Raw genomic sequence first — 27973 nt, 5'->3', positions numbered from 1 at the left:
GGGCGCCGGGGGCAGAGCCCGGCCCCATCCCAGGAGCCGCCCGGACTGGAAGGCGGTGCGAGCGCTGGGACGCAGCCTCCGAGCTCGAGCGTGACGGGAAGTTGGGGCAATTTGTTAGTTATCCGCCGCCACCAAGACGCGGCGCTGCGCTTGGACCGCAGGGCCCCCGCGCGGGCGAGAACTTTGGGCTTGGGCGAGGTGGTGGTGCTCCGCCCAGCCCGAGACAGGCGGGCGCGCCGGCCAATGGGTGCCGCCTCTTGGCCGCGGCCCCGACCCCTGGGTCCCGGCCGGCAGCTCCCCAGCCCCGAGGCTCAGAAGCGGCCGGCGGAGGCGCGGTCCGGGCGCGACGGCCATGCCCGGCGGGGCTCACGCGGCTGCCCCGCGCCCGGCGCGCCTCCGGTAGGGGACGCCCGGGGCCTGGCCGGCCCGGCCATGCTGCTGGAGACACAGGACGCGCTGTACGTGGCGCTGGAGCTGGTCATCGCCGCGCTGTCGGTGGCGGGCAACGTGCTGGTGTGCGCCGCGGTGGGCACGGCGAGCGCGCTGCAGACGCCCACCAACTACTTCCTGGTGTCCCTGGCGGCGGCGGACGTGGCCGTGGGGCTCTTCGCCATCCCCTTTGCCATCACCATCAGCCTGGGCTTCTGCACTGACTTCTACGGCTGCCTCTTCCTCGCCTGCTTCGTGCTGGTACTCACGCAGAGCTCTATCTTCAGCCTTATGGCCGTGGCAGTCGACAGGTACCTGGCCGTCTGTGTGCCGCTCAGGTGAGGCGCTCGGCGTCCCCCGAACTCGGGGCCCCGTCGGAGCTCCCAAATGGGTCGTTCTCTTAGGGCCGGGGTTCCTCCCTCGGGTACCCGAGACGGGACAGGCTGGCGGCGCGCGGGGCGCTTGGAGGTCTGGTTTCCAGCCTGGCCACCCTGCCCCGCTAAACAAGTGCGCCCGGGCACCCAAGACGTCTCGGATGCGTGTCCCTCTAAGGAGATCCGCGTAGAGACAGCTCTAGGGGATCCGGGGAGTGCGGCGCCTGGCGAGGCGCCCTGGAAACCCAGGGGAAAGCGTCACCCTCGTGGGCGGGTGGAGCCTGGGGCGCGGGAGGTTTGGTGATCACATCTCCACCCTTGCCGCGAAGGTCGTTCCTAACACTCGCCCCCAGCGGCGGTGTCCACGAGAGCAGCCGCCCCAGAGCGGGGCCCCGGGTCCAGAGCGGCGGCCAGACGCAGTCCCGGGAGCTTCCCACCAAGGGCATGGCAACTTGGGACGCTGGGCATTCGCACCGTCAGGATGGACACGCATGAGCCAGCTTCAGAATGTGCCTGCTGCGGAGAGGTTGCCCGGCCCATCCCAGGGGAATGTGTCCGTTAACTTTGGGGAACGCTACGGACACTTGTTTCTGCGTGTTTAATGGTGACTCAGATTACCTCCATATACTTTTAAAAGGAGTTACATGCTTCCTGGTGTCTGGCAAACGGCCTTACAGCCTCCCTCCCCTTGTGTAACCGTTTATCTCCTGGTGCCCTGTCAGGGAGCAGGCTGAGAAGTGCGGAAAATGGTGGCGAACTTACCTGTCCACTCTTTCTCCCACGCTGAGAAAGTCTAGGATTCAGGGGATGGAGTCAGCCAGCGACCAGAGTGGATTCCCAGTTGGAGCTTTTGACTTCAACATTGAGAGTTTGTAGAAAGTATTTATTCTCTGTTTTTGGTGCCTGGGCCATTTTGGCATTTCTGAGGAGAGCTTGAGATCTCTGTAAATTTGGAGCTGAGACAGGGAAACTAAATCACAAACTAGGAAAGAAGGGAAGGAAGTCATTTATTGGGTGCCAACTCTGTGCAGACAGTTTATAACAAACATGTCCCCAGCAGTCCTTGCAGTAATACCAGAGGATAGGTGCTGTAACCTGCATCTCGTAGAGGAGGGGTGGTGGCTCAGGGAGGTTGGAGTCTTGCCCAGGATGATGTATCGGGGATGGGTGTCAGAGCCAGGGCTTGAACTCACAGCTGGCACCATGTCCCCACCCATGGCCACCTTGCAGGGCCATGTGTGGCACTGTGTTTGGGAGACAGGGAGAAAAGTGCTCTGCCGTTTCTGGAGGAGGAGCCTGCCTGCAGTACATTGGTTGTAGGGGAATGTGTTTGTGGGAATGGAGCGGGAGAATGCTCCCAGAGGCCATTTGAGTAGGCAGATGTGTTGGGCTTGGTTGCTGTGGGTTGTGTTGTGGATCCCAGCAGGAACAGGAACCTCCTGCTTGGGAGGGCTGTGAGCCACATGTGGGTGTCTGGCTGCTCTACATGCTGCTGCCCATGCTGTTGGACCAGGAGGCCTCATGCCTCCCATGAGGTGTGACAGCCCAGGGATTTCCAAGGCTTAGGGAGGACAGCAGTCTCTTCTCTCTCTTCTGGGTCCCTTCCCCCTGCCTTTTGGTGTCATCGTTGTTACCTGATGGCCTCTTGGATGTTTTGCATCTAGCAAAGGAGTCACGAGCCCCAGCCTGAATTGTCCATCTAATGGAAACCCCTTGGACTTGCCCTGGCAGAGACCAGAGACCCAGAGAGGAGTTACTGGAAAAATCTCCCAGGCCACAGGGAGCAGGAAGTTCCATAAAAGTTTAAATCTGTTCCTTCTTGTCCTGGTTTGTGCTGGGTGGGGTCTTGAAAAAAAAGGGTGTGGGCGTGTTAAGGGGAGAGTGCTGTGAATCACAGGCCCTGAACTTCTTTGCATTGCCAAGGGCAGGAGGGGAGAACACTGAGGCTCGCCCCATCCTGCCTTCCTGGCCCTTCCACAGAGCTTGGAGGTCTGTAAGAGGTGCACAGGCAGTCCCCAGCTCCCTGCCCCAGAGGTACTCATCTGACCTGGCCACAGCACCACCCCAACCCTGGTAGGTGGGAGAGGTGTACTGGGGCCCCCAGGGCTTCCCTCTGGGGGGGCTGGTGCCTGGGGCAGGCCTTCCCTCAACTGGCCTAGCAGTTCATGGCCCCTTGGGAGGAGGTTAAAATACAGATTACAGGGCCCCACCTGGTTGTACTGAATCAGAATCTCTGGAGTGGGATGTGGGGGGATTCCAGCAGTGGGATCTTTAACCAGGGACATCTGGTTCCACCTATCTGAGAACCCTCCTAGAGTTGGGGCCTGAAGCTCTCTTCACTTGACTGACACAGGCTGGGTGCAGGGCGCCCCAGACTCTGACTTGGCCCTGAGGCCCTCCTGGGGTCGTGGAAGTCCAGGTGAGAGTAAAGTCGGAAGTGTCCTGTTTGGGAGGAGGTGTCTCTCCTTTGAAGCCAAGCAATAAGGAGGGCGAGGTGCAGGGAGTGAGGGCTGAGGACTTGGGCAAGGACAGTCCTGGGACCTACCCCCAATTCCTCCCGGTTCACAGGCTCCAAATGTGAGGCCTATGGCCGCAGAGACCACAGCCCCCACCTGCCACCGCATTGCCAAGGTGTTTAGGTGTTTACTGATATGACAGATGACAGTGTAGAAGGGAGGGGAGCCCCGAGGGAATGCCGGGGACAAATATGACACCCTTGGCCTGGCTGGGAAAAGGAGTGTCTGCTCACACCAGGCACTGCCCTTTGCCTTCAGGACAGGGCTGGCCACAAACAGAAGTCCACTGCCTCTGGTTCAAGTCCATAGACAGTTCCTGATGTTGGGGCCTGGCAGGGGGTCCAGTCCCAGTGGTGCGTGCAGCTCCTGGGCCAGGGCAGGTGGGCGTTTACAAGCAGGAGGGTGTGGGCCCTGCCCAAAGCTGCTCCCAGCTCTCACTTCACCCTCAGGGAGAAGCACTTCCTCCTCCCTGCTTGAATCCTGTTCCTTTCATGCCACACCCACTGTGGGGGCCTTCCCTGCTGGTAGACTCAGTTTCCCTGGCCCTCTGGCACTGAGTCTCTGAGTGCCAGCTGTTTTCCTAGTGGAACTGAAAGAGGGTGGATCCGGGAGGGTTTAGTTGGTCGGATGGGTCCAGCGCCATGTTTATCTGACCTATCCCTGGACCTTGCCTGGTCACCCTCCCTACTCTTGCCACATTGAGGCTTCTCTCTGCGCCTCACGTATCTGGTCTTCGAGGTAGGGATTAAAGACCTCTTAGCAAGACTTTGTGCCTTGAGTGAAAATGTGGCCTCTACTTAGGGTGGGAGTTGGCGGGGGGTTCTGAATGTTTTTCAAAACTTTAAAAAATTGAGCTATAGGTCGGGGCACGGTGGCTCACGCCTATAATCCCGGCACTTAGGAGGCTTAGCAGGGCGGATCACCTGAGGTCAGGAGCTCGAGACCAGCCTGGCCAAAATGGCAAAACTCTGTCTCTACTAAAAACATAAAAATTAGCCGGGCGTGGTGGTGGGTGCCCATAATCCCAGCTACTCAAGAGGCTGAGGCAGGAGAATCGTTTGAACCCAGGAGGCAGAGGTTGTGGTGAGCCAAGATCACGCCATTTCACTCCAGCCTGGGCAACAAGAGCAAAACTCCTTGTCAAAAAAAAAAAAAAAAAAAAAAAAATTGAGCTATAGTCTAGGCACAGTGGCTCACGTCTGTAATCCCAGTGCTTTGGGAGGCCAAGGCGAACAGATCAGTTGAAACTAGGAGTTCGAGACCAGCCTGGCTGACATGGCAAAATACCGTCTCTACTAAAAATACAAAAATGTGCCTGGGCGTTGTGGCACACGCCTGTAATCCCAGCTACTCGGGAGGCTGAGGCAGGAGAATTGCTTGAACCCAGGAGGCAGAGGTTGCCGTGAGCCAGGATTACACCACTGCACTCCAGCCTGGGCAACAGAGTGAGACTGTGTCTCACACACACAAAAATTGAGCTATAATTCCTGTTCCATAAAATTCACTGGTAATGTTTGAAATAAACCTTGTCAGGGGCTGGATACGGTGGCTCACGCCTGTAATCCCAGCACTTTGGGAGGCCGAGGCAGGTGGATCACCTGAGGTCAGAGTTTGAGACCAGCCTGGCCAACATGATGAAACACTGTCTCCACTAAAAATACAAACATTAGCAGGGCATGGTGGCGTACACCTGTAATCCCAGCTACTCGGGAGGCTGAGGAAAGAGAATTACTTGAACCTGGGAGGTGGAGGTTGCAGTGAGCCCCAGTCTGGGTGACAAGAGCAAAACTCTGTCTCAAAAAAATAAGTAAGTAAATAAAAAAGCTCGGCAGGAAGATTTCTGGCTCTAGGTCGTATCCTGCAGCTTTCCCAAGAGCTCCCTCCTTGGGTTCACCCTTTTTCTGCATCAGTGTTATCTTTCTCTTCCAGATCATTCCCATGGGAATGAGTTGGATGATGGCCCCCTAAAAAACATATGTCCATATTTTAATTCCCAGAACCTCTGACTATGCGCTTATACAGCCAAAACAAAAAACAACTAACCAAAACCCCACAAATACTGCCTTCTGTGGATCTTGAGATAAGGAGCTTATTTGGATTATCTGGGTGGCCCCTTCATGCGATCGCACTCAGCAGATAAATCTGCAGAGAAGGCCATGTGAAGGTGGAGGCCACAGCCAAGGAATGAAGGACGGCCACCAGAAGCTGGAAGAGGCAACAGATCCTCCCTTGGAACCTCTGGCAGGAGCGCAGCCCACACCTCGAAGTCAGCCTTCTGGCCCTGCTGGTTTTAAGCTGCTAGGTTTGTGGGGCTTTGTCAGAGCAGCACCAGGAAGCCACCCTCAGTACCCTAGATCAACGCCCCTTCACTTCCTCATCTATTCCTTTGCCTCCCCTCCCCCGCAAACTCCTCCACTTGTCACCAGGATGCCACTGAATTCTCCTGTCACCCATGCGCCGTCCCTCTTCTGGCAGAATCGAGCTGTCACTTCTCGGACCTCGTTGAACATGTTCTCTCTGCAGCTCCTGGTGGGCACTGTGGGCCCCTAGCTGGACTCCTGCTCCCCCGTAACCACTCCACATGGCAGCCAGATGGATGACTTAAAACCTAAGCCACATCATACCGTTCCCCTGCTTACCGCGCTGCCAAGGCACCGAGGGTGAAATCCCCATGCCCTACCACAGCCTGAGGCTGTGCATGGTTGGCCTTTACCCCCCATTCTCACCACAGCCAAGTTCTTTTCTCACCCATGGTCTTTGCACCCCCATTCCTCACTTCACCCACCTGGAGAGACTTCTCAGCCACTGCATTGGTTTACCGCCATCTCTAGTTATCCCATTAAACCATGTCCTTACTTAGAGTCTCTCTGCGCCCAGTGCGCTAGCTTTGTGGGCAGGGGCCTTGTCTTACACCCCAGGATGCAGCACGATGCTGGCACAGGCTAGGAAAGCACATTGTGGATGAATGCATGAGTGACTGGGTGAAAAGGGTACATGTCAGGCTATGTCATGCCCAGGGAACAGCTGGACATGTGGGAGGGGAGGGGAGGGTCCGAGACAGCAGATGTACAGTGAGGGCCCAAGGGCTCTGTGAACCTCCAGAAGACCTGCTCCCACAAGTTCCAATGAACAGAAGACAGGAAAACCGTCTTCTGAAAACATCTCTCATGGGCCTGAGGGACAAAAGGGTGGGGAGGAGTGCAGAGGTGTCCAGGGACTGCCAGGCAGCCAGCAAGGGCTGTGGGCCAGAGGCCCAGGCTGAGGCCAGGGGCTGAGGATGCGCAGGACGTGACCCGTGGACCCTGGCTCCTGGTTCCATGCACAGGCCTGCGTCAGGGTATCACTCAGGCCTGGGTGTTACTTTGCTGTGATTTATCCTCCATTGTTAGTACACAGTCCTCCCAACTCCACTTCCCAGGTAGCAACCTTAAAACCAGCAGGTGCTGTTTATAATCCTGCTGGGGCCTCTAACTGAGATAAGGGGCTGGTTCCCGGTGTGTTGTTCCAAGGGATACACACATGTCTAGGCAGGGGCCAAGGTCTAGTTTGGTCAGTGAGGCCCTCAAACGCGTCTTGGAACCAGGTCAGAACTGGGGTAATTCAATCCAGAGGGTACCTGAAGGCCCTGTCCCCTCGGGGAGGGTAGAGTCAGCCTGACCTGGCTGGATGGTCATCAGGAGCACATGGGAACTGCAAGGCAGCGGAGATGGAAGTGGACTTGGCGTGTGCTGGGGTGCTGTGGACACGTTCCCTCTGAAGGAGGCCGGGAAGGAGGGCCAACTCAAGCCACCTTGGGCCCTGCCCTGAGACCGGAGCCTGGAGCTGCTCCCAGAGGGCAGAGGCCTTCTCTCCAGACCAGGCACAGCCTGCAACAGCTCTGCATGCCTGGAGGTGACCAGGTGCCCTGGAGCAGCACAGCCAGGGAAACGGCACCTGGCCTCATGCCATGGACATCTCCACTGAATTCTGAAAAGGACGGTGGCTGCCTTTGGTTGTCTGGAGAAGAGGATAAAGGAAAAAAAAGTCAGTATTTTCCCACTACAGATCACCTGGCTCCTTTCTCGGTGACCATGTGCAGGGCAGGACCCAATCCCTGTATCTCACTCTTCTCATTTGTCAGTTTGTGATCACACCATGGGTGTACCCTGCAGGTACAGATATGGGGAAGTGTCCTCAGCCATTCTGGACATTGAGATTTTCAGTCTTATGAATGGCAACCATTGTTCCCAAGCCATTTCTGGGTGCCAGGCACCTTACATCCATAATCTCCTTTGATCTTTACAACCGTCCTATGGAAGCAGATAGTTATTTTCACACCTCATAGATAAGGAGATGGAGGTGCAGAGAATTACGTTTAGCCCAGGGTCACATGGAAGCCAGGACTGAGTCAGCCTATCTTCCCAGGAGCCCTTAACCATCATGTGAGCAGCTAGCGGGAAGGACTGCACACCCCGAGGTCACCTCCAAACACCCCCTTGATGAGGGGTCCCTTCTAGTGGTGGATGAATAAGGACACTGGCAAATTGTGATTAGATCTCTTTAATTATTACCTGGACAAAGAAGACTCCAGCTAACCCATCAAATGGACGAGTGAAGAAAGCTAAGCCCTGGCCAGTGTGAATGGAATTTCACAGCATTTGCCTGACAGCTGCGCCTGCCACCTGCTCCTTCCTCGGACTGGGGAACTGAGGCCCAGCCTTTCCTTTTGCCTCAGATTCATTACTGACTCCAGAATGGGGCTTTAACCATGATTATTCTTCCCTAAGGTATTAACTTGATAGGCTCTTGGACTCCGTGGCTCACCAGCCAGAGACAGCACCATGGGCAGTGGGAACTCAATGGCAAATAGCAAATGTATCTTCTTGGACAGAATTGAAGTGGAGAACAGCCTGTGCCAGGCATGGGCGGGCAGGCTTCCACTCAGTCTGGGCTGAGGGGCAGTGCTGCTTCTGTAGGGTGGAGGGTTGAGCGGTGTGGTAGGTGGGAGGAGAGCGCCTGCGGAGCTGGGAGTGCAGGGTACGCCGGAGCAGGGGGACTCCTGAGCTGGCCTGGCACCTTGCGTGCTTCGCACTTTGGGGATGTGAGTGGGCATGAGATTCGCGCTGTGGTGGGGGACGGGCCAGGGAGCAGGCAGCTGGAGGAGGGCCTAGAGCTTCCTGAGGGGTTTGGATTCTGTCCTGAAGGTGCTAGTGAGTCCATGAAGGAGTCGCATTTATTATTTTCTATGTTTTTGAATTACAAATCAACCAGTGGGCATAGAAGTAAACAATCAGGCCAGGTGCAGTGGCTCAAGCCTGTAATCCCAGCACTTTGGGAGGCCGAGACGGGCAGATCACGAGGTCAGGAGATCGAGACCATCCTGGCTAACATGGTAAAACCCCGTCTCTACTAAAAAATACAAAAACCTAGCCGGGCGAGGTGACGGGCGCCTGTAGTCCCAGCTACTCGGGAGGCTGAGGCAGGAGAATGGCGTAAACCCGGGAGGCGGAGCTTGCAATGAGCTGAGATCCGGCCACTGCACTCCAGCCTGGGCGACAGAGCGAGACTCCGTCTCAAAAAAAAAAAAAAAAAGAAGTAAACAATCAAAAGTACAAAAGGGCCCAAGAAGGAAAGCAAGAGCCCCCCGACAGTCCCTCTGCCAGGGGCAGCCCCCAGACCCATTTCTCTTGGCATTTGCCCCGAGGGGTGCTCCGGGCTGAGCCCTAGTTTTATGCTGCCATCTTGGAAGCAGAATCTGTTGACTCCCGACTGTGAGCCGTGAGGCCTGTGGCTCATGCCAGCCTTCTCCCCCACGCCCCACTTTAATTTCTGTTGTGTTTTGATTTTTTTCCTGTGGACATTTCGGCCTGTAATTCTGTCAGGTGGTGATTATATCTGCTGACTGTCAAGAAAAACGAGGAAGAGCATGTCCCCCATTCCTTTCCCAGGTCTGCTCCTGGTTTCTGTGAGCTGCGCTGTTACCGTGAGCGTGCTGCCTCTCATGAGGTCTTCCTTTTGAAAGGTAACTCATGCTGCTATAAAGAAACCGACCCTGCACAGGGAGAAGCTGTGGAGATGTCACCTGTCTCGGATCTCTGCTTTCCTACTTTGCCTGTCAGAGGCAGCCACTACTTCTCATGGCTTCCTCTGCAGATTGTGTATTGAACACATTTGCATTATACCATGACTTTAATGCAGTTAAGGTTTATACTATTTACTTTTTTTTTTTTTTAAAGATGGAGTCTCACTCTGTCGCCCAGGCTGGAGTGCAGTGGTACAATCTCAGCTCACTGTAACCTCAGCCTCCCAGGTTCAAGCAATTCTCTGCCTCAGCCTCCTGAGTAGCTGGGATTACAGGCACCCGCCACCACACCTGGCTAATTTTTTTGGTATTTTTAGTAGAGATGGGGTTTCCTCATCTTGGCCACGCTGGTCTTGAACTCCTGACCTCATGATCCACCCGCCTCGGCCTCCCAAAGTGCTGGGATTACAGACGTGAGCCACCGCACCCAGCCTATACCATTTACATTTTATTATATAAAAACATTTCCTGAACTTGACGTAGAGAGTTTCTGGAAACTGGAAACTGAGAAAGAGCACTTATGATGGTGATTCACTTGCATCTGTGATGTTCACCCCTGGATGGAATAGTCTGAGTGGAGTAGGGAATGCAGCCCTGCCCATACGCCCATGCTTCTCAAGGAGGCACTTCTCACGTCCAGGTCAAGTGGATCCTATTTTTATTTTATTATATTTTATTATATTTTATTTATTTTATTTTATTTTATTTTATTTTATATTTTATTTATTTTATTTTATTTTTTGAGATGGAGCCTCACTGCAGTGCCCAGGCTGGAGTGCAATGGCGTGGTCTCAGCTCACTGCAACCTCCGATTCCTGGGTTCAAGCAATTCTCCTGCCTCAGCCTCCCGAGTAGCTGATATTACAGGCATGTGCCACCACGCCTGGCTAATTTTTCTATTTTTAGTAGAGATGGGGTTTCACCATGTTGGCCAGGCTGGTCTCGAACTCCTGACCTCGGGTGATCCACCTGCCTCAGCCTCCCAAAGTGCTGGGATTACAGGTGTGAGCCACTGCGCCCGGCCTAGGATCCTATTTTTAGATGCTATTCATTACTCAGACGTTACTCAAAATTATGTCATATTTTAGCCTGCTTCAGGCTTACCATCTGGAAATTAGCATTTCCCATCTGGAAATTAGAAAGTTAAAGGAGGAAGCATGCCTTCCCACATCCTCATGGTCAGCCAGCTGCTTAATCACCCTTATGCTGAGCCTTCTCACCCCCTTTCTACGTGTGCCACATAGCTGCTAGGGCTTCCTTTACTGTGCCCTTGGAGTGGTTCCAGCCTTTCCTGCATTCCGTGTTTTCTTTCTAGGATTTCATATTTGTTAGACGTGGAGATAAACTTTCTGGGTTCTTATATGTAAAAAATGTTTTTTTGGCCTGGTGCAATGGCTCACACATGTAATCCCAGCCCTTTGGGAGGCTGAGGCAGGAGGATCACTTGGGCCCAGGAGGTTGATGCTGCAGTGAGCTGCATTCACACCGCTGCACTCCAGCCTGGCAACAGAGTGACAGCCTGTCTCAAAAAAAGGGTTTTATTTCTCACATATGATTGGTTGGTTGATGGCTTGTGGTTAGGAACTGTTTTCCCTCAGATGTCTGAAGGGGTTGCTGTAACACCCAGTATTGCTCACAAAGTCTGGTGCATAATGATTCTTACTTGTAACTACTTGTAACTTGTATCTCTGCACTGGGAACCTTTGGGATCATTTGTTTTCCCTTGGTGTTCTGAAATTTCGTGAGGCTGGGTCTAAATAGTGACTCTTAGTTTTTCTCCTTCATTGAGGATGGCACTAGTAGGTGGACTTTGCCAATCTGAAGACTTAGGTCTGTCTTCAGCTCTGAAATTTTCAAAGAATACAGTTGACCCTTGAACAACTTGGGTTTGAACTGCGCGGGTCCACTTAAAATGGATTTTTTTTTCAACCAAACGCAGATTGAAAATATAGTATTTGCGGGATGTGAACCCGAGTATACAGGGGACCAACTTTTTCTGAAGACTTACGTCTGTCTTCAGACCTAAGGATTTGATGCAGATTTTGGTGTACTTGGGTGCCCAAGGACAAATCCCCTGTGTATACCAAGCGAAAACTGTATTTTCTTGGTTAATTCCTTCTCTCCATTTCCTCTGTTCTTTCCTCTGGGATTTTTTTTTTTTTTTTTCTTTTTTTTTGAGATAGAGTCTCATTCTTGTTGGCCAGGCTGGAGTGCAGTGCCATGATCTGGGCTCACTGCAACCTCTGTCTCCCGGGCTCAGGCAATTCTCCTGCCTCAAGCTCCTGAGTAGCTAGGATTACAGGCATGTACCACCATGTCCGGCTATGTTTTGTATTTTTAGTAGAGATGGGGTTTCACCATGTTGGCCAGGCTGGTCTTGAACTCCTGACCTCAGGTGATCTGCCCACCTTGGCCTCCCAAAGTTCTGGGACTACAGGCAAGAGCCACCGCACCTGGTCGCCTCTGGGATTCTTTTTTTTTTTTTTTTTTTGAGACAGTCTTGTTCTGTCACCCAGGCTGGAGTACAGTGGCACGATCTTGGCTCACTGCAACTTTCACCTCCCGGGTTCACGTGATTCTTCTGCCTCAGCCTCTTGAGTACCTGGGATTGCAGGCATGCACCACCACCCCCAGCTAATTTTTTATATTTTTGGTAGAGACGGGGTTTCACCATGTTGGCCAGGCTGGTCTCGAACTCCTGACCTCAAGCGATCTGCCTGCCTTGGCCTCCCTAACTGCTGGGATTACAGGTGTGAGTCACGCCTCTGGGATTCTTAATAGGCAGATGGGGGCCGGGCGCGGTGGCTCATGCCTGTAATCCCAGCACTTTGGGAGGCCGAGACGGGCGGATCACGAGGTCAGGAGATCGAGACCATCCCGGCTAACACAGTGAAACCCTGTCTCGGCCGGGCTCGGTGGCTCAAGCCTGTAATCCCAGCACTTTGCGAGGCCGAGACGGGCGGATCACGAGGTCAAGAGATCGAGACCATCCTGGATAATACGGTGAAACCCCGTCTCTACTAAAAAATACAAAAAAAACCTAGCCGGGCAAGGTGGCGGGCGCCTGTAGTCCCAGCTACTTGGGAGGCTGAGGCTGGAGAATGGCGTAAGCCCGGGAGGCGGAGCTTGCAGTGAGCTGAGATCCGGCCACCGCACTCCAGCCTGGGATACAGAGCGAGACTCCGTCTCAAAAAAAAAAAAAAAAAAAGAAAAAAAAAAGAAACCCTGTCTCTACTAAAAATATAAAAAAATTAGCTGGGCGTGGGGGCGGGCGCCTGTAGTCCCAGCTACTCGGGAGGCTGAGGCAGGAGAATGGCGTGAACCCGGGAGGCGGAGCTTGCAGTGAGCTGAGATCAAGCCACTGCACTCCAGCCTGGGTGACAGAACAAGACTCCGTGTCAAAAAAAAAAAAAAAAAAAAAAAATAGGCAGATGGGGACATCCCCTCCTTTCCTGATCACTGTTCTCTTATAGTTCCCAGTGCTTTCTCATTCTCTGGAAGAGTTCCTTGATTTTTTTTCCTTTGTTCTTCTATTTTTTAAATACAGTTTTGGCATTCATATGTTTACTTTTGATGAAGACTAAAGGATTTTAAATTGACTTTGAAAAACATTTTTTAGATTCACATGGTTGAGATTCCTCGTGTGGCACAGAGTGTACCTAATCTAAACTCTTCCCCTCCCCCACCCTTTATCACTACGTCTCTAGCTGCAGCCTGGGGAGAGTGTGGGAGGGGGAGGGGATCAATGCCACAGCTCCCAAAGCTGGCCCATAGGCTGTCTTCCTCTCGATATCTGTGCTTTTTTTTTTAATTAATTAATTTATTTTTAAAATTTTATTTATTTATTTATTTTTTTCTGTTCTTTTCTTGATCCCATTCTGATCCCTGCTGTTTGCTAGACTGGAGCCTCTCATCCTGGTCATCCATGTTTCCAATTTAGGGCTCCATGGTTCATGCTGATGATCCTGTCCACCTTCTGTTTTTAGAAACTTATCAAAATCTCTGGTTTGCTGATATCACCCTCTACTTCTGTTTTTAGGATGATTATGTGTTGTGTTTTTTGTTTTGTTTTGTTTTTTTGGAGACAGAGTTTCTCTCTTACTGACCAGGCTGGAGTGCAATGGTGCAGTCCTGGCTCACTGCAACCTCTGTCTCCTGGGTTCAAGTGATTCTCTTGGCTCCGCCTCCCAAGTAGCTGGGATTATAGGCACATGCCACCACCATGCCCAGCTAATTTTTGTGTTTTTAGTAGAGATGGGGTTTCACCATGCTGGTCAGGCTGGTCTCGAACTCCTGACCTCAGGTGATCCACCCGCCTCGGCCTCCCAAAGTGCCAAGATTACAGGCATGAGCCACCGCACCCAGCCTGTGTGCCTTTACTGTCATTAAAGTGTGATTTTGTGAGGAGAGATAATTAGGTGGAACTTGGAATGCCAAGGTAGGATTTTAATCTGGAGTTTGATGTGGTCAGGTTTGCATTTTAAAAGACACTGGACAGGCGAAGGAAGGAATGGATGGGACAAGATGATACAGGGTAGCCACTTGCCATCCAGGTGAGAAGGAAAAAAGCATGACCAGGGCAGAGGCCATGGAGGTGGTGGCAGACTCTGCAGATACTGGAGACTCGTAGAACCGCAATTTCTGTACCAGAGAAGGCTGATGTTTGATGCCAGCCATGGAGTTCAGCAGTCTGGAGCAGAGGAGCCACAGGTGAAATCATGTAGGAAAGAGTCCTGAGAACCACGGATGGGCCCTGGAGCCACGATCAGTGAGCGACACCTAGAAATGTGGGTAGTTAGGGCCAGGCTGAGTGGAACTGATGTGCGTGAGATCTGCAGTCGTGGAGCCGTGATGAGTCAGCGCGCGTGACTGGCAAGCGGATCTAATAGATAGCACATAATCGTGTGCTTCTGGCTCGAAGACAGGGCACACAGGGACAGGTTCAGGAGGACTTGGTGACTCAGTTGGATGTGGACATGAGGGAGAGGGAAGACTCCAGGATGACTCCCAGATTTCCAGTTGCCTGGGTGATGCCATCCTGAAGATGGGGGGCTTTGGGAAGGTGTTGCCTAGGTTGTGTTTAAGGTGCCTGCAGGTTGAAAGATGCAGTAGTGATCGAGTCTTGGGGAGTTTGGGGCTGCTAGTTCTTCCAGCTGGCTCTGGAGCCAACTCCTCCGCTCTATGGGAGCCCTGCACCGTTCATTACTGCTGCCTCTTCCCTTCCCCATTTAAACTTTCTCATTATTCCCCATACATTGTCCAGTCACTGGCTTGGCTTGTGACATATTTAAGAGTTGGCAGTATGCGTGTGCATGCAAATGTATGAACACGTGTCTGTGTGTGTGTATACTCGGGGGTGGGATTAGCTCTGAACCGATGAGCTTGTCGCCTAAAGATAAGAATCCTGCATTGGGTGTCCTGAGAGGAGAGATAGGAGAAACTGAAGAGGCAGAAAAGCTGGACTGGCTTTACTACAAAACCAGCAGGGGAATGGTTAGCAGTGTTACAGAGGGACAAAATACCTCCTAAATTTGGCATTTTCAGAAATCATTTAGCAACCTAGTTTTTTAATTGCAGGGACTTTTAAAAAATTACAAAATGAGTACAGTACATATTTGTATCTGACTCATCTAACGAAGTTTGTGGTTTCAGAAATAATGAGTCATTCTGAAACAGTGCATTGTTTCACAACTTTTAAGTTGCACAAGTAATACAGTGCATTACTATGTCTTTCACTTACATTCACAAATTATGAATATTTTGCTACATTTGGTTTCTGTCTCACACACATACACTGGCACAATGATCACATTCCGATTTTTTTTTTTTTCTTTTTTTTAAGACAGAATCTTGCTCTGTCACCCAGGCTGGAGTGCAATGGCGCCATCTCAGCTCACTGCAACCTCCACTTCCTGGGTTCAAGCGATTCTCTTGCCTCAGCCTCCCGAGTAGCTGGGATTACAGGTGCACGCCACCATGCCCGGCTAATTTTTGTATTTTTAGTAGAGATGGAGTTTTGCCATGTTGGCCAGGCTGGCTGTGAACTCCTGACCTCAGGTGATCCACTCGTCTTGGCCTTCCAAAGTGTTGGGATTCCAGGCGTGAGCCACTGTGCCTGGCCACATTTAGAAATTGTAATAGGTACCACAGTCTATAGTCAGATGTTCCCAGTTATCCAATCATATCTTTATAGTTGTTCTTTTTAAAAAATCTGGGTTCTATTAAAAGGTCGTGCTTGCATTTAATATGTTCCTTTAATCTGAAAGAGTTCCTCAGTGTTTTGTTTGTTTGTTTTAGTCTTTCAAGACATTAATATTTTCATCCAGGCGCGGTGGCTCACACTTGTAATGGGAGGCCGAGCAGGAGGATGATTTGAGGCCAGAAGTTCAAGACTAGCCTGGGCAACACAGTGAGGCTCCATCTCTAGGAAAAATAAGAAAATCAGTCAAGTGTGGTGGTGCATGCCTGTAGTCCTAGCTATTCAGGAGGCTGAGGTGGGAGGATTGGTTGAGCCCAGGAGTTCAAGGTTACAGTGAGCTATTAGATTGGTGCAAAAGTAATTGTTGTTTTGCCATTAAAAAAAGGCACAAACTGGCCGGGCGCAGTGGCTCATGCCTGTAATCCCAGCACTTTGGGAGGCTGAGGCGGGCGATTCACAAGGTCAGGAGATCAAGACCATCCTGGCTGACACAGTGAAACCCCGTCTCTACTAAAAATACAAAAATTAGCCGGGGTGACTGTAGTCCCAGCTACTCAGGAGGCTGAGGCAGGAGAATGGTGTGAACCTGGGAGATGGAGCTTGCAGTGAGCGGAGATTGTGCCACTGCACTCCATCCTGGGCGACAGAGTGAGACTTCGTCTAAAAAAAAAAAAAAAAAAGGCAAAAGTAGCTATTAGTTTTGCATCACCCTAATATGATAATGAGTGTACCACTGCACTTCAGCCTGGGCAACAGAGTGAGACTTTTTCTCGAAAAAAAAAAAAAATGAACATTGTTGAGTTCAGATGATTTTGCCAAATGTCCCTCAAGTTGAGTTTGGTTGTTTCCTTATGGTTACATTCAGGTTAAACCTTTTTGGTGGCAATACTCTCTACATGAGTGATGTTCCATCCTCAGTCAGTCCATCAAATAAGAGGGACACAATGTCTGTTTCTCCCATTGTTGGTATAAATCTGATCACATGGTGAAGGTTGTGTCTGCCAGGGTTCTTCACTGTAAGGGTATGTTTTCCCCATTGATGATTCTTGCCTGAATGAGTTATTACTATCGTCTTAGTCCATTCTATGCTGTTATAACAGAATACCACAGACTGCGTAATTTATAATGAAAACAAATATATTCTCACAGTTACGAAGGCTGGGAAGTCTGATATTAAGGTGCCAGCATCTGGTGAGGGCCTTCTTGCTGCATCATCCCATGGCAGAAAGTGAGAGGGTAAGAGAGGTGAGAGAATGAGCCAGCAAGAGAGGGCTGCACTTGCGTTTATAACAGACCCACTCTCAAGATAACGAACCCACTCCCATGATAGTGACATTAATTCATTCCTGAGGCCAGAGCTCTCATGACCTGATCGCCTCTTAAAGGTCACACCTCTCAGCACTGTTGCATTGGAGATTAAGTTTCTAACACATGAACTTCAGGAGACACATTCAAATCACAGCAACTACAGTGATTAGAAAATGGCAATTTTCAGGCCGGGTGCAGTGGCTCATGCCTGTAATCCCAGCACTTTGGGAGGCCGAGGCGGGTGGATCACTTGAGGTCAGGAGTTCAAGACCATCCTGCCTAACATGGTGAAACCCTGTCTCTACTAAAAATACAAAAATTAGCTGAGCATGGTGGTGGGCACCTGAAATCCCAGCTACTTCGGAGGCTGAGGCAGGAGAATTGTTCCGGGAGGCGGAGGTTGCAGTGAGGCGAGATCACGCCATTGCACTCCAACCTGGGCAATAGAGCGAGACTGCGTCTCAAAACAAAACAAAACAAAACAAAAATTGGTAATTTTCTTTTTTTCCTCATTGCTTCCACATTTATCAGTTTGCATTCTTCTGTAAAGACATGCTTTAGCTTCTTCTTGCCCTTATTTTATTAATGTCAGTATGGACTTACGGAATTTTATTTTCATTAAATGAGTTATAATCCATTCCTGTTATTTATTTATTTTATTTTAATTTTTAAAATTTTTTTGAGACAGAGTTATGCGCTTGTCATCCAGGCTGGAGTGCAGTGGCGCGATCTCAGCTCACCGCAACCTCTGCCTCCCCGGTTCAAGAGATTCTCTGGCCTCAGCCTCCTGAGTAGCTGGGAGTACAGGTGCCTGCCACCACGCCCGGCTAAGTTTTGTATTTTTAGTAGAGACGAGGTTTCACTGTGTTGGCCAGGCTGGTCTCAGACTTCTGACCTCAGGCAATCCACCCGCCTCAGCCTCCCAAAGTGCTGGGATTACAGGCGTGAGCCACCGCGCCTGGCCCCTGTTATTTATTTTGATGCCCAAGGTCAGCCAGTGACAGAGGGCCTACAAGGCCACTTCTGTTTGAGTGTTCCCATTGTTTTTGAGCACTTTCTTATATTTTGGCATAGAAAGGTATTCCAGGCTCACGTTATAGTTTCCAGTTTGACTACTAGCCATTTTCCAAAGAGCCTTGGTTCCTTTTAGTGGAGAATTGCATATAGAAACCAAGATTTGAGTAGATTTGCTCATTGCTACTGGTGTATCATTTTTTCTGGGCCCTAGCAATAAACAGAGGTAGGAGGTTTTTTTTTTTAAAAAAAAATAGTGAATTACAAGAACTCTTGCTTACAATAGAATGCCGTCTAATTAATGAGAAGGAATGATTGAGTTAAGCAAATCACCATTTCACGACTGCCATAGTAAGAACTGATTCAGGCAAGAATCATCAGTAGGTGCTAAAACTCATAGGTGAGAGTTTGATGAAGAGTAAGATACTTACAGTCCCCAAACACGTACCACAAGATACCTACTAATTAAAATGGGAACGTTATGATGGAGAAACCTGGCAGACACCACATCAACCAAGTGCCTTCTCATGTCCTCCTCTCACCGGTCGCTTGTGTTTATGGTGGCTGATGCTTTTGACAGTTAATGTCACATCTGAGGCAGTGTTCCGTGACCCCAGCCATGGGGGGGCACTTTTGGGGCAGAGGACAGATTGTCCTGTTCTCTTTTGGTCTGGTTCCAGGCAGGAGCCCTTTGTCTCAGGGGCTGCTTATTTTATGGGAAGGAGATCAGAGTCTGGAGCCCAGCAGCTTTGGGCTGTCTCTGTGTCCCATGTGATCCATGAAAACAGCGCATGAGAATCACCAGTCCCAAAGGGGGAACTCTGCGAGACCTGGTTCTAGCCCCTACCCTCACCTCAACTGGTTGAATCACTGGTGGACCACCTTGAATTGCCTCTTATTGCCATAGCAAGCTGGTTGGGAGTGCTGCCAACTTTCTTGACTGCAACCTGCATTGCTCATCTGTTGTTCTTAGGTGACTGTGAAGGGCAAATGGCATCTCTCCCAACCACCTTCACATAAGGCAGGTGGGCTCAGCTCAGGCCCAGCCAGGTCCACCACTGGAATTCAGACATGTCTGAACTTGCTGGAGTAGATGAGAACCCCGCAGGAGCCAGAGCAGTCCAGGGCCAGGGCCTCCTGGGAAGACTCAGCCTGAAAGTAACCTCTGGTGACCAAACCTTGCTATCCAGTGGGCAGGCAGATGCTCTCCTTTCCTCAGACTCGCCTCCTGGCTACAGCTATGACTGTCTGCAGAGACAAGGTGGTTTGCTCTCAGGACACAGATGGCAGAGAAGCCTGCTTCCCGTTCCTAGACCTGAACTTTGTACAAGTAAAATCGAATAGTATCTACTTTTTTTCTTTTTTTTGTATAAGAATGATTTTATTTGTTCCTTAAATGTTTGGTAGTATTAATTAGTGAAGTCATCTGGGCCCAAAGTTTTCTTTGTGGGAAGGTTTAAAATGATGAATTTTAGGCTGGGCGCGGTGGCTCACACCTGTAATACCAGCACTTTGGGAGGCTGAGGCGGGGGGATCACCAGAGGTCAGGAGTTCGAGACCAGCCTGGCCAGCATGGTGAAACCCCGTCTCTACTAAAAATACAAAAAAATTAGCTAGGCGTGGTGGCGGGCGCCTGTAATCCCAGCTACTCAGGAGGCTGAGGCAGGAGAATTGCTTGAACCTGGGAGGTGGAGGTTGCAGTGAGCTGAGATCATGACACTGCACTTTCATTCCAGTCTGGGTGACAAGAGCAAGATTACGTCTCAAAAAAAAAAAAAAGGTGAATTTACTTTTTTAATTGCTATAGTGCTATTAAAATTTCTATTTATTTTTCTGTTCGTGAATATTAAAAAAAAAAAAACTTTTATAGTTTGGTACCATAGGAAATCTGAAAAACGGATGAATATTAAAAAAAAAAAAAATGTGGCCGAGAGCAGTGGCTCACGTCTGTAATCCCAGCACTTTGGGAGGGCCAAGGTGGGCGAATCACGAGGTCAGGAGATTGAGACCATCCAGGCTAACACAGTGAAACTCCGTCTCTACTAAAAATACAAAAGATTAGCCGGCATGGCGGCCGGCGCCTGTAGTCTCAGCTACTCAGGAGTCTGAGACTGGAGAATGGCGTGAACCCAGAAGGCGGAGCTTGCAGTGAGCCCAGATGCACTCCAGCCTGGGCGACAGAGTGAGACTCCATCTCAAAAACAAACAAACAAACAGAAAAAGTTTTATAGTTTGGGCCCATGGGAGATCTGAAAAATGGGAGGCTGCTCAGAGACTCGTCATAACAATATCCGCTCTTATATAGACAGCCTCTAGTGGTTTGTAAGCTGAAGCTGAAACCGTGTTCACGCACTTGATACCTTGCTTTATTTAGAACTCTCAAGTCCCAAAAGTGGGTGTTCCACACATTTCTTTGATTAAGAAGGCGGGGTTCTGTTCCCTTCTTATAAACTCAGGCTTTCTCTCACCATTTGCTTGCCAGGCAGTGTTAGGTGTTTTGGATACAGCTGTGAGTCTGTTCCACGGAGGAGCTCATCCTTTAGTGGAGACAGAAAATGCAGTCATGTGGTAGGTACACGGAAGAGGTGCTCTGGGCGGTCATGAGCTGCCCTGAGAGCTCAGGGGCAGATAAGCTACTCTGCTTCCATGTGAACTTCTGTACTGTGAATTAATTCATGCGTGGCAGGTGAGCAGGGGAAGGATGTTGGTGTAATGGAGACATTACTTTAGTTCACCTGTGATTTTGCCTAGGCAAAGGAGATGGAATAGGGGGAGGAGAATGACAGTCTTCAGCAGGAAAGGAAAAAGCCCTCTGACTGCTCTGCTGCAGTCAGCCCTGTGGGCTCCTGGGAACAAGAAAAAACCAGTACCTGCAGCTGGCACTCCCGTAGAAAGCCACATCCTAGCCTGTTGGGGTCTTGGCCGTGGCAGGCTACACTGCCTCCAGGCCCCACTTAGTAACAGCCCCCTGGCTCAGAACTCCTTTTTCTTTTTTTTTTTTTTTTGAGACAGAGTCTTGCTCTGTCGCCCAGGCTGGAGTGCCGTGGTGCGATCTCGGCTCACTGCAAGCTTCGCCTCCCAGGTTCACGCCATTCTCCTGCCTCAGCCTCCCGAGTAGCTGGGACTACAGACACCCGCCACCACACCCGGCTAATTTTTTGTATTTTTAGTAGAGACGAGGTTTCACCGTGTTAGCCAGGATGGTCTTGATCTCCTGACTTCATGATCCACCCGCCTCGGCCTAGAACTCCTTTTTCATCTGCACTGTCTTGGCACCTGTCAGCCTTGCTCTAATTAAAGTTTGCCAGGCTTTCTATTTGACTCTTTTGGTGCAGTTTTAATACCCACGGTGGCAGCCTCGCCCCACTGAGCTGCCTGCCTGGGTGGCCCAAAAGATTTTGTTAGTGCTCTAGTGACAACGTTTTGTAGGTTTGAGTGGTCTGCTCTAGCCTCATGTTTCACAGAAGTCCTGTTAATTATGTGCAATAAGATAACATGAGGTTTTCTAAGAATGTATATATTGCTTTATAGCAGAAATGTATTTCAGAGGAATTTAAAACTTGTGAGCTAGATAGACTATAAAGGGAAGAAACGTCCCTAAAACACACAGGAAACACTTTTAATAAGTGGCAGTAGAACTCTGTGTGCATTTACTTAGCAATCTGCGTTTATAAAGTGCTTTGTACACATTCCGTCTTATGTTAAAAGCCTCAGCAGCAACCTGGAGGCGGGTTCTGGGGCCAGTGTTTCTGATGGGAAGCTCAGGCTCCATCCAGCCTGTGGCTGGACTGGCCAGGCTCAATGTCACTCCCCAGGTAGCTGCCCTTGATCTATACTAGGAGCACCTTAGAACTAGGAATTGATTTCTAAGCCTGGTTTGAGCTGAGGGCCACAGAGTCAGAGCAGGAGGAGACCCTGCCTCAGAAATAGGCCAGTGCTTGTTATGCAGGCCTTGGCGGTTCCTCGTTTCCTTACGTAACCTCAGTGTTCACGCTGTTTCCTTTTGTTGATTCCCTCCATGTGACTGTTTTTCTATCAATCTCCTTAGCTAATGAGCTCCTTATAAGGCGAATGGATGGATCAGAGCACAGCTCCGTACACAGTGGTGGGGCATAGTCATTTCCCAGAGTGTGGACTTTCCCAGAACCCCCTTTTGTGTGGGTCTGCAAAGGCTGGGATTGTTTCTGCCTTGTTTGGAATAATAAAGCTGCCTGTGTTTCCTGTGTTCACTTTTCAGTCGCCTGTTATCCACTCTTCTACACTTGGGGCGGCTGTCCTGCTTCCCTGGCCTCACTGCAGTGCTCAGTGACCTCTGCAGCAGAGCAGTGACTGCCACGGGCTGGTGAATGGAAGGACGTGGCCCATGCTCTTCAGGAATGTTTTGGGAAGATGGACACGCGCATGCAGACCTGAGGGTGTTCGGAGTGCAGGGAAGGAGGCAGAGTCTGCAGCAAGGGGTGGGGCTGGGGAGGGAGACAGGCCTGGAGAGAGGACGGAGGCCCAGCAGGAAGTGGGAAAGGAGAAGGCATGGCAGGATGGCAGGCAGTTACCAGAGCCCTCCTGAGATGCCAGAGTCCCCAGGCGTTCCTTCCAGTGTCCTGCCCAGTGCAGGGACACCTGCTTGCCTTTTTTTTTTTTTTTTTTTTGAGATGGAATCTTGCTCTGTCGCCCAGGCTGGAGTGCCATGGTGCAATCTCAGCTCACTGCAACCCCTGCCTCTTGGGTTCAAGTAATTCTCCTGCTTCAGCCTCATGAGTAGCTGGGATCACAGGCATGCGCCAGCACACTCAGCTAATTTTTGTTTTTTTAGTGGAGACAGGGCTTCACCACTTTGGCCAGGCTGGTCTCGAACTCCTGACTTCAGGTGATCCACCTACCTCGGCCTCCCAAAGTGCTGGGATTACAGGCGTGAGCCATTGCGCCCGGCCAAAGGGACAGATTATTAAAGAAGATAAGAATGGGAGGAGGTGGAGGATGAAGGGTCCAGGGCACGTGGGGAAGGACACTTCCTTAGCTGTACCACTGCACTCCAGCCTGGGAGTGCAGAGCAAGATTCTGTCTCAAAAAAATATAAAAAAAAAATTTTAATGACATTACAAAGGACATAGATGAAGAGATACACAAGGTGAGGTGTGAGGAGGAGTGTGGCGTTTCCATGCCCTCCTTGGGTGCACCACCCTTCAGGAACGTCCATGTGTTTGGCTGTTCTGAAGCTCTCTGTACCATTTCCTCGTAGCCCTTTTTTGGATTCTTCATTGGATAGACATGACTCAAGCATGGACAACCGGGTGGAAATGTGAGTGGATGGAAAGGGCATGATCTCAGACTGACAGGCTGAATGGGGAAACTCAGCAAAACCTATCTGTTCCGATGCTTCTTGCCCTGTGCGGCTCCCTCTAGGGGAGGGGCAGGACCCCTTCTGAAATGCGGGTCTTACAATCAAACAGGTAGGTCAGAGAATTTCTTTATGGACAGCTCCAAGACAGAAAGACAGAGGAAGATATATTTTTAGTTATCATGGCCTGTCTGGGGAGAAGTAACAAGGGCTATGGGAGTTATGTGCCAGGAACTGCGGACCAAAGCCAACACAGCTGACCCTTGAACAGCACAGGTTTGAACTACGCAGGTCCACTTGGACTGGATTTTTTCAACCAAACATGACTGAAAATGCAGTATTCCTGGGATGTGAAACCCACGTATACGGAGGGCTGCTAACTGCGGAACCTAAGTATGTGAGGACTTTGGCATACGTGGGGGTCCTGCAACCAACCCCGTGTGTACATACTTCGAGGTGACTGTACACACATACCGTAACATCGCAGAGAACACTCCACTTCCTACAGAGGTGGTGCTGAGGGGTCTGGTTATGTCCTCCAGCACGCCTCTTTTTGCTGTCCTTGAGGACTGCCTCCCAGGAGGGTGGCAGAAACCCCTTCCTTCAAGTCTTCAAGCTGCTGACTTACGGCTGTGTGGTCAGGCGGAGGAGGGAGCTGGAATTTGTGAGATGAACATGGAAGAGCTGTAGACTGCTATGCAGGAAAACGGCCGTTTGGGGCAAAATTGGAATCAGATTAGACGAGGTCTGTGTCCTGACTGCAGTTTAGCAGCAGCAGGCACATGAGGTAGCCTTTCTGAGCCTTGTGGCTTCCACATCTGTAAACTGAGGATAGCAGCTCTCACCTTAGGAGGTGTAGTTTGATGAGATGCGAGAGGTCCACAGCCCAGAGCTGCCCAAAGAGCGGTGTGTAGGCGGTGGTAGCCGTGCCAGCCGTCCGGACACCTGGGGGAGGGTCTGCAGGTATCTGTCAACAAAACTTGGGGTTTGGTCATGTGGTTCCTCCCCTGCCTCAACTGATGACTTTTTCCACCCTTCTCTGAGGTAACAGCAGTTCTCGAAGGAGATTCTGGCCCATCTTCTCACGACTCAACTGTCCCACTCCGTGTACTCGTGCTGTTCTTGTCCTTCCTTCCACTACAGCTGAGGAAGTGTCCTTCCCCACGTGCCCAGGACCCTGCATCCTCCACCTCCTCCCATTCTTATCTCCTTTAATCATCTGTCCCTTTGGCTGGGCGCGGTGGCTCACGCCTGTAACCCCAGCACTTTGGTAGGCTGAGGCGGGCGGATCACGAGGTCAGGAGATAGAGACCATCCTGGCTAACACAGTGAAACCCCGTCTCTACTAAAAATACAAAAAAAAAAAAAAAAAAAAAAAAAAAATAGCCAGGCATGGTGGCGGGCGCCTGTAGTCCCAGCTACTCAGGAGGCTGAGGCAGGATAATTGCTTGAACCCAGGAGGCGGAGGTTGCAGTGAGCCAAGACACGCCGTTGCACTGCAGCCCTGGCGACAGTGCAAGACTCCATCTCAAAAAAAATAATTAAAAATAAAATACAATAATGATAATAATCTGTCCCTTTTTCCTGCATCTTCACTACTGATCATTTTCAGCAGTTCGAGCACATCCACCATTCTCTTGATCTTTATCCCACTCTTCCTTTAATCCTCTCTTTCAGGAAATGCACACGCATGGGGGAAAACCCTAAGGAATCATCCTCCAGTCTTCATCTTCCTGCACCCATCGATCTTCAAGACCTGTTGGTTCTGCCTCCACAGCGTATATCCATTTCCATCATCTTTGCTGTCACCCTGGCCCAAGCCGACGTTTTCTCGAGTCAACTACCGAAATAGTTTCCTAGCTGATCTCTCTGCTTTTCTTCTGGCTCCCCTAAAATTCAGTCTCCGTACTCTGACCAGGTGACCTTTTTACAACATAAATCAGTACCATCCCCTGCTTAAGTCTTCCATGGGTCCCGGTGCCTATGAACTGGCCCCTGCCTCATCTTGAGCTCATTTTCCTGCATGAAAGCCTTATTAGCACATGCTGTTCCCTCTGCCTGGAATGTTCTGTTTTTCAAATTTCTCACTCCTCAACCTTTAGCTTTCTGCCTGAAAGGCCTTCCTGACATCCTGTATCCAGGCCTCCATTTTTTTCTTATGAGCACATCCAATTCATTTTGGTATGGCGGAACCCATCCCAATTCATAGTTTCAGATTTATATGTTTACTTATTTTATGTCTTTCCTATTAGCTTATGTTCCACGAGGGCAGTGATTGTGTTTCCAGTGTGTGGCAGAATGTGTGGTACAAACGAAAAACTCTTCGAATGAGCTAATGAACCAACAGGGAAGAGAGGTGGTGATGGAGGTTCACAGAGAAGGCAGTGACCAGCTGCCCCACTGATTGAATTAGCCGCTTTTCCTTATCCAAGACCAGGCATGACAGTTTTGCACATGTGTAGGATCCAGCAGTTATGAGAAGTTCAGATGGGGTGGATTCCAGTTGTTGTTCTGAATGCTCGTGGGAAGCCACTCCCATGAATGAACCTCTGTGTACCGGCTACTCCAAATATAATAGTGCTTTGGGAAAAAAAGAGGCAGCATGACATAGTGCAAGGAACACTGGCCTCTGAGTACTAATTTAGCTTCTGGTCTTTGGTTTGTGTATTAGCTTTGTTTTTCTTTTCTTTGTTTTCTTATTTGTGAAATAAGAGAGATTGGACTAGAAAGATAAAAGTCCTCTCCAGTTTGGCTGCGTTAACAGAGTACCTCACAGCGTTATCAGCAACCAAAACATTTATTATCTTTTGAAACCAGAATACGGAGCCATGATGGTTCTAGGGTTAGTCAGGTGGTTCAAAGGTGTCATCAAGGATCCAAGCTCTACTGTTATCTTCTGCTTTGCCATCAGCTTTGTCTCCAGGCTTGTCCCTCGTGGTCACAGTGTGGCTGCTGCAGCTCTGGGCATCACACCCTTCCACAAGAGCATCAAAAGCAGAAAAGGATGGGCATGGGGCAGAGCCCTCCTCGTGGGTCCCTCTCTCTTCATCAGGAAGTAAAATCTTTCCTGGAGGTCCCCTAGCAGATGTCCTTGTATGTCTCACTGGCCAGAACCACTTCATGGATCCACTAGACCAGTCATGAGAATGGAAGTGCCATCATTTCCTTATCCCAGATATAAGTTCATCCCCCAGAGCTGACCTGTTAACCCGCTGTACTGGATACAGCTTAGTCCTGTGAACAAAGGAGGAGTAAGCGCAGGCTGCTGCATGGGCTGCCTCATGGACCTGAAGTTCTGTGATTCTTAGTGCTCCGCCTTTGGGAGGCTTCCTTGCTATGCTGCAGGGACTAATTGTGTTGTTCACACCTCCAGTGAGGCAATGGCAAAGAACAACTTTTTCTAAGGAAGGCTTTACATTCCTGAATGAGGCGGGAAACGGATGGATTCACTGGCCAAGAAAAATTCAGTGAAAAAACTGAGCCCAGCAGGTCCTCTGTAGTACAGGGGCCCATGATTGAGCTGCCTGTTGCTAAGAGGGAGTAGAAAAGATTAGAGATCATTGTAAATTATGAGGCAAGACCTCAATTAACTTCCTCAGCAAACTACTGGTTCTTCTGCCTGTCCAGGCCGCAACTTCAAGTATTCCTAGTAAGTAGAGTCTTTCTTTAAAGCTGCTTAATAAAGTCAGATAATAAATGATGAATGTATTTGTAATGGCCACTTTTTTTTTTTTTTTTTGAGATGGAGTCTCACTCTGTCGCCCAGGTTGGAGTGCAATGTTGTGATCTCGGCTCACCGCATCCTCTGCCTCCCAGGTTCAGGCAATTCTCCTTCCTCAGCCACCTGAGTAGCTGGGATTACAGGTGCCCACCACCATGCCTAGCTAATTTTTGTATTTTTAGGAGAGACGTGGTTTCACCATGTTGGCCAGGCTGGTCTCAAATGCCTGACCTCAAGTGATGCACCCACCTCGACCTCCTGAAGTACTGGGATTACAGGCATGAGCCACCATGCCTGGCCTGTAATGGCCATGTTAAGAACCTACTATGTGCCGGGCACTGTGCTAGGTCCTCGGGATACCAATACAAAGGGACAAGGTCCTAGTCCTTAAGAGGCTGACATTCCAGTTGAGGGATACCACAGGTATCAGATAAGCCAGCTCTATGACAAGTGAGTTATGGGGCAGGAGAATGGGAGTGGCCACCTCTACCTAAGAGGTGACCAAGAAAGGAAGGGACCTTATAAGAGCAACACATGCTTTTGTCTGATGTTGAGAATAGCATGAGCCAGAGGGAGCCATTGGTCAAGAATGGCAGACACTGGATGTGTGGAGCTGAGGCTGGAGGGCTCTGTGGCCATGCTGGGAAGTGTACGTCTTACACTGCAGGTAAAGGAAATAAATAGGCAAGTTTTCAGGTAATGTCAGTCAAATTATTTCCCAGTTTTCTCCCAGAGATTACAGAGGATTTTTATTTCATTTACTTAATATATTACATTGATTATGTTCATTTATACATTACGTATGTATTATGGACCAGTTGTTAATAACAAAATTTATACCTTTGCTATAAACTATGGATAGACTAGTTTATAGCAAAATGTCTAAAAGGTATATTAGGTATATTGCTCTTATAAGGTCACTTCTTTTCTTGGTCACCTGTTAGGCAGAGGTGGCTGCTCCCATTCTCTTGCCCCATAACTCACTTGTCATAGAGCCTGCTTATCTGATACATGTC

At 50.1% G+C, this 27973-nt stretch overlaps 1 protein-coding gene across 1 annotated transcript in view; it reads left to right on the top strand.

The window, feature by feature from the left end:
- The first annotated feature begins 294 nt into the window (after nt 1–294).
- Nucleotides 295–27973, top strand: part of ADORA2B (adenosine A2b receptor) — a 30744-nt gene continuing 3065 nt past the window's right edge. The window contains exon 1 of the mRNA XM_008010492.3: nt 295–767. Coding sequence (XP_008008683.3) covers nt 433–767 — 335 coding nt within the window. The 5' untranslated portion in view covers nt 295–432. The remainder of the gene's footprint in view (nt 768–27973) is intronic.

The sequence above is a fragment of the Chlorocebus sabaeus genome, chromosome 16 (assembly GCF_047675955.1).
Source record: "Chlorocebus sabaeus isolate Y175 chromosome 16, mChlSab1.0.hap1, whole genome shotgun sequence".
NCBI classification, from domain to species: domain Eukaryota; kingdom Metazoa; phylum Chordata; class Mammalia; order Primates; family Cercopithecidae; genus Chlorocebus; species Chlorocebus sabaeus.
The sequence above is the reverse complement of the archived record's forward strand: the minus strand, read 5'-3'. Positions and strand labels throughout refer to the sequence as shown.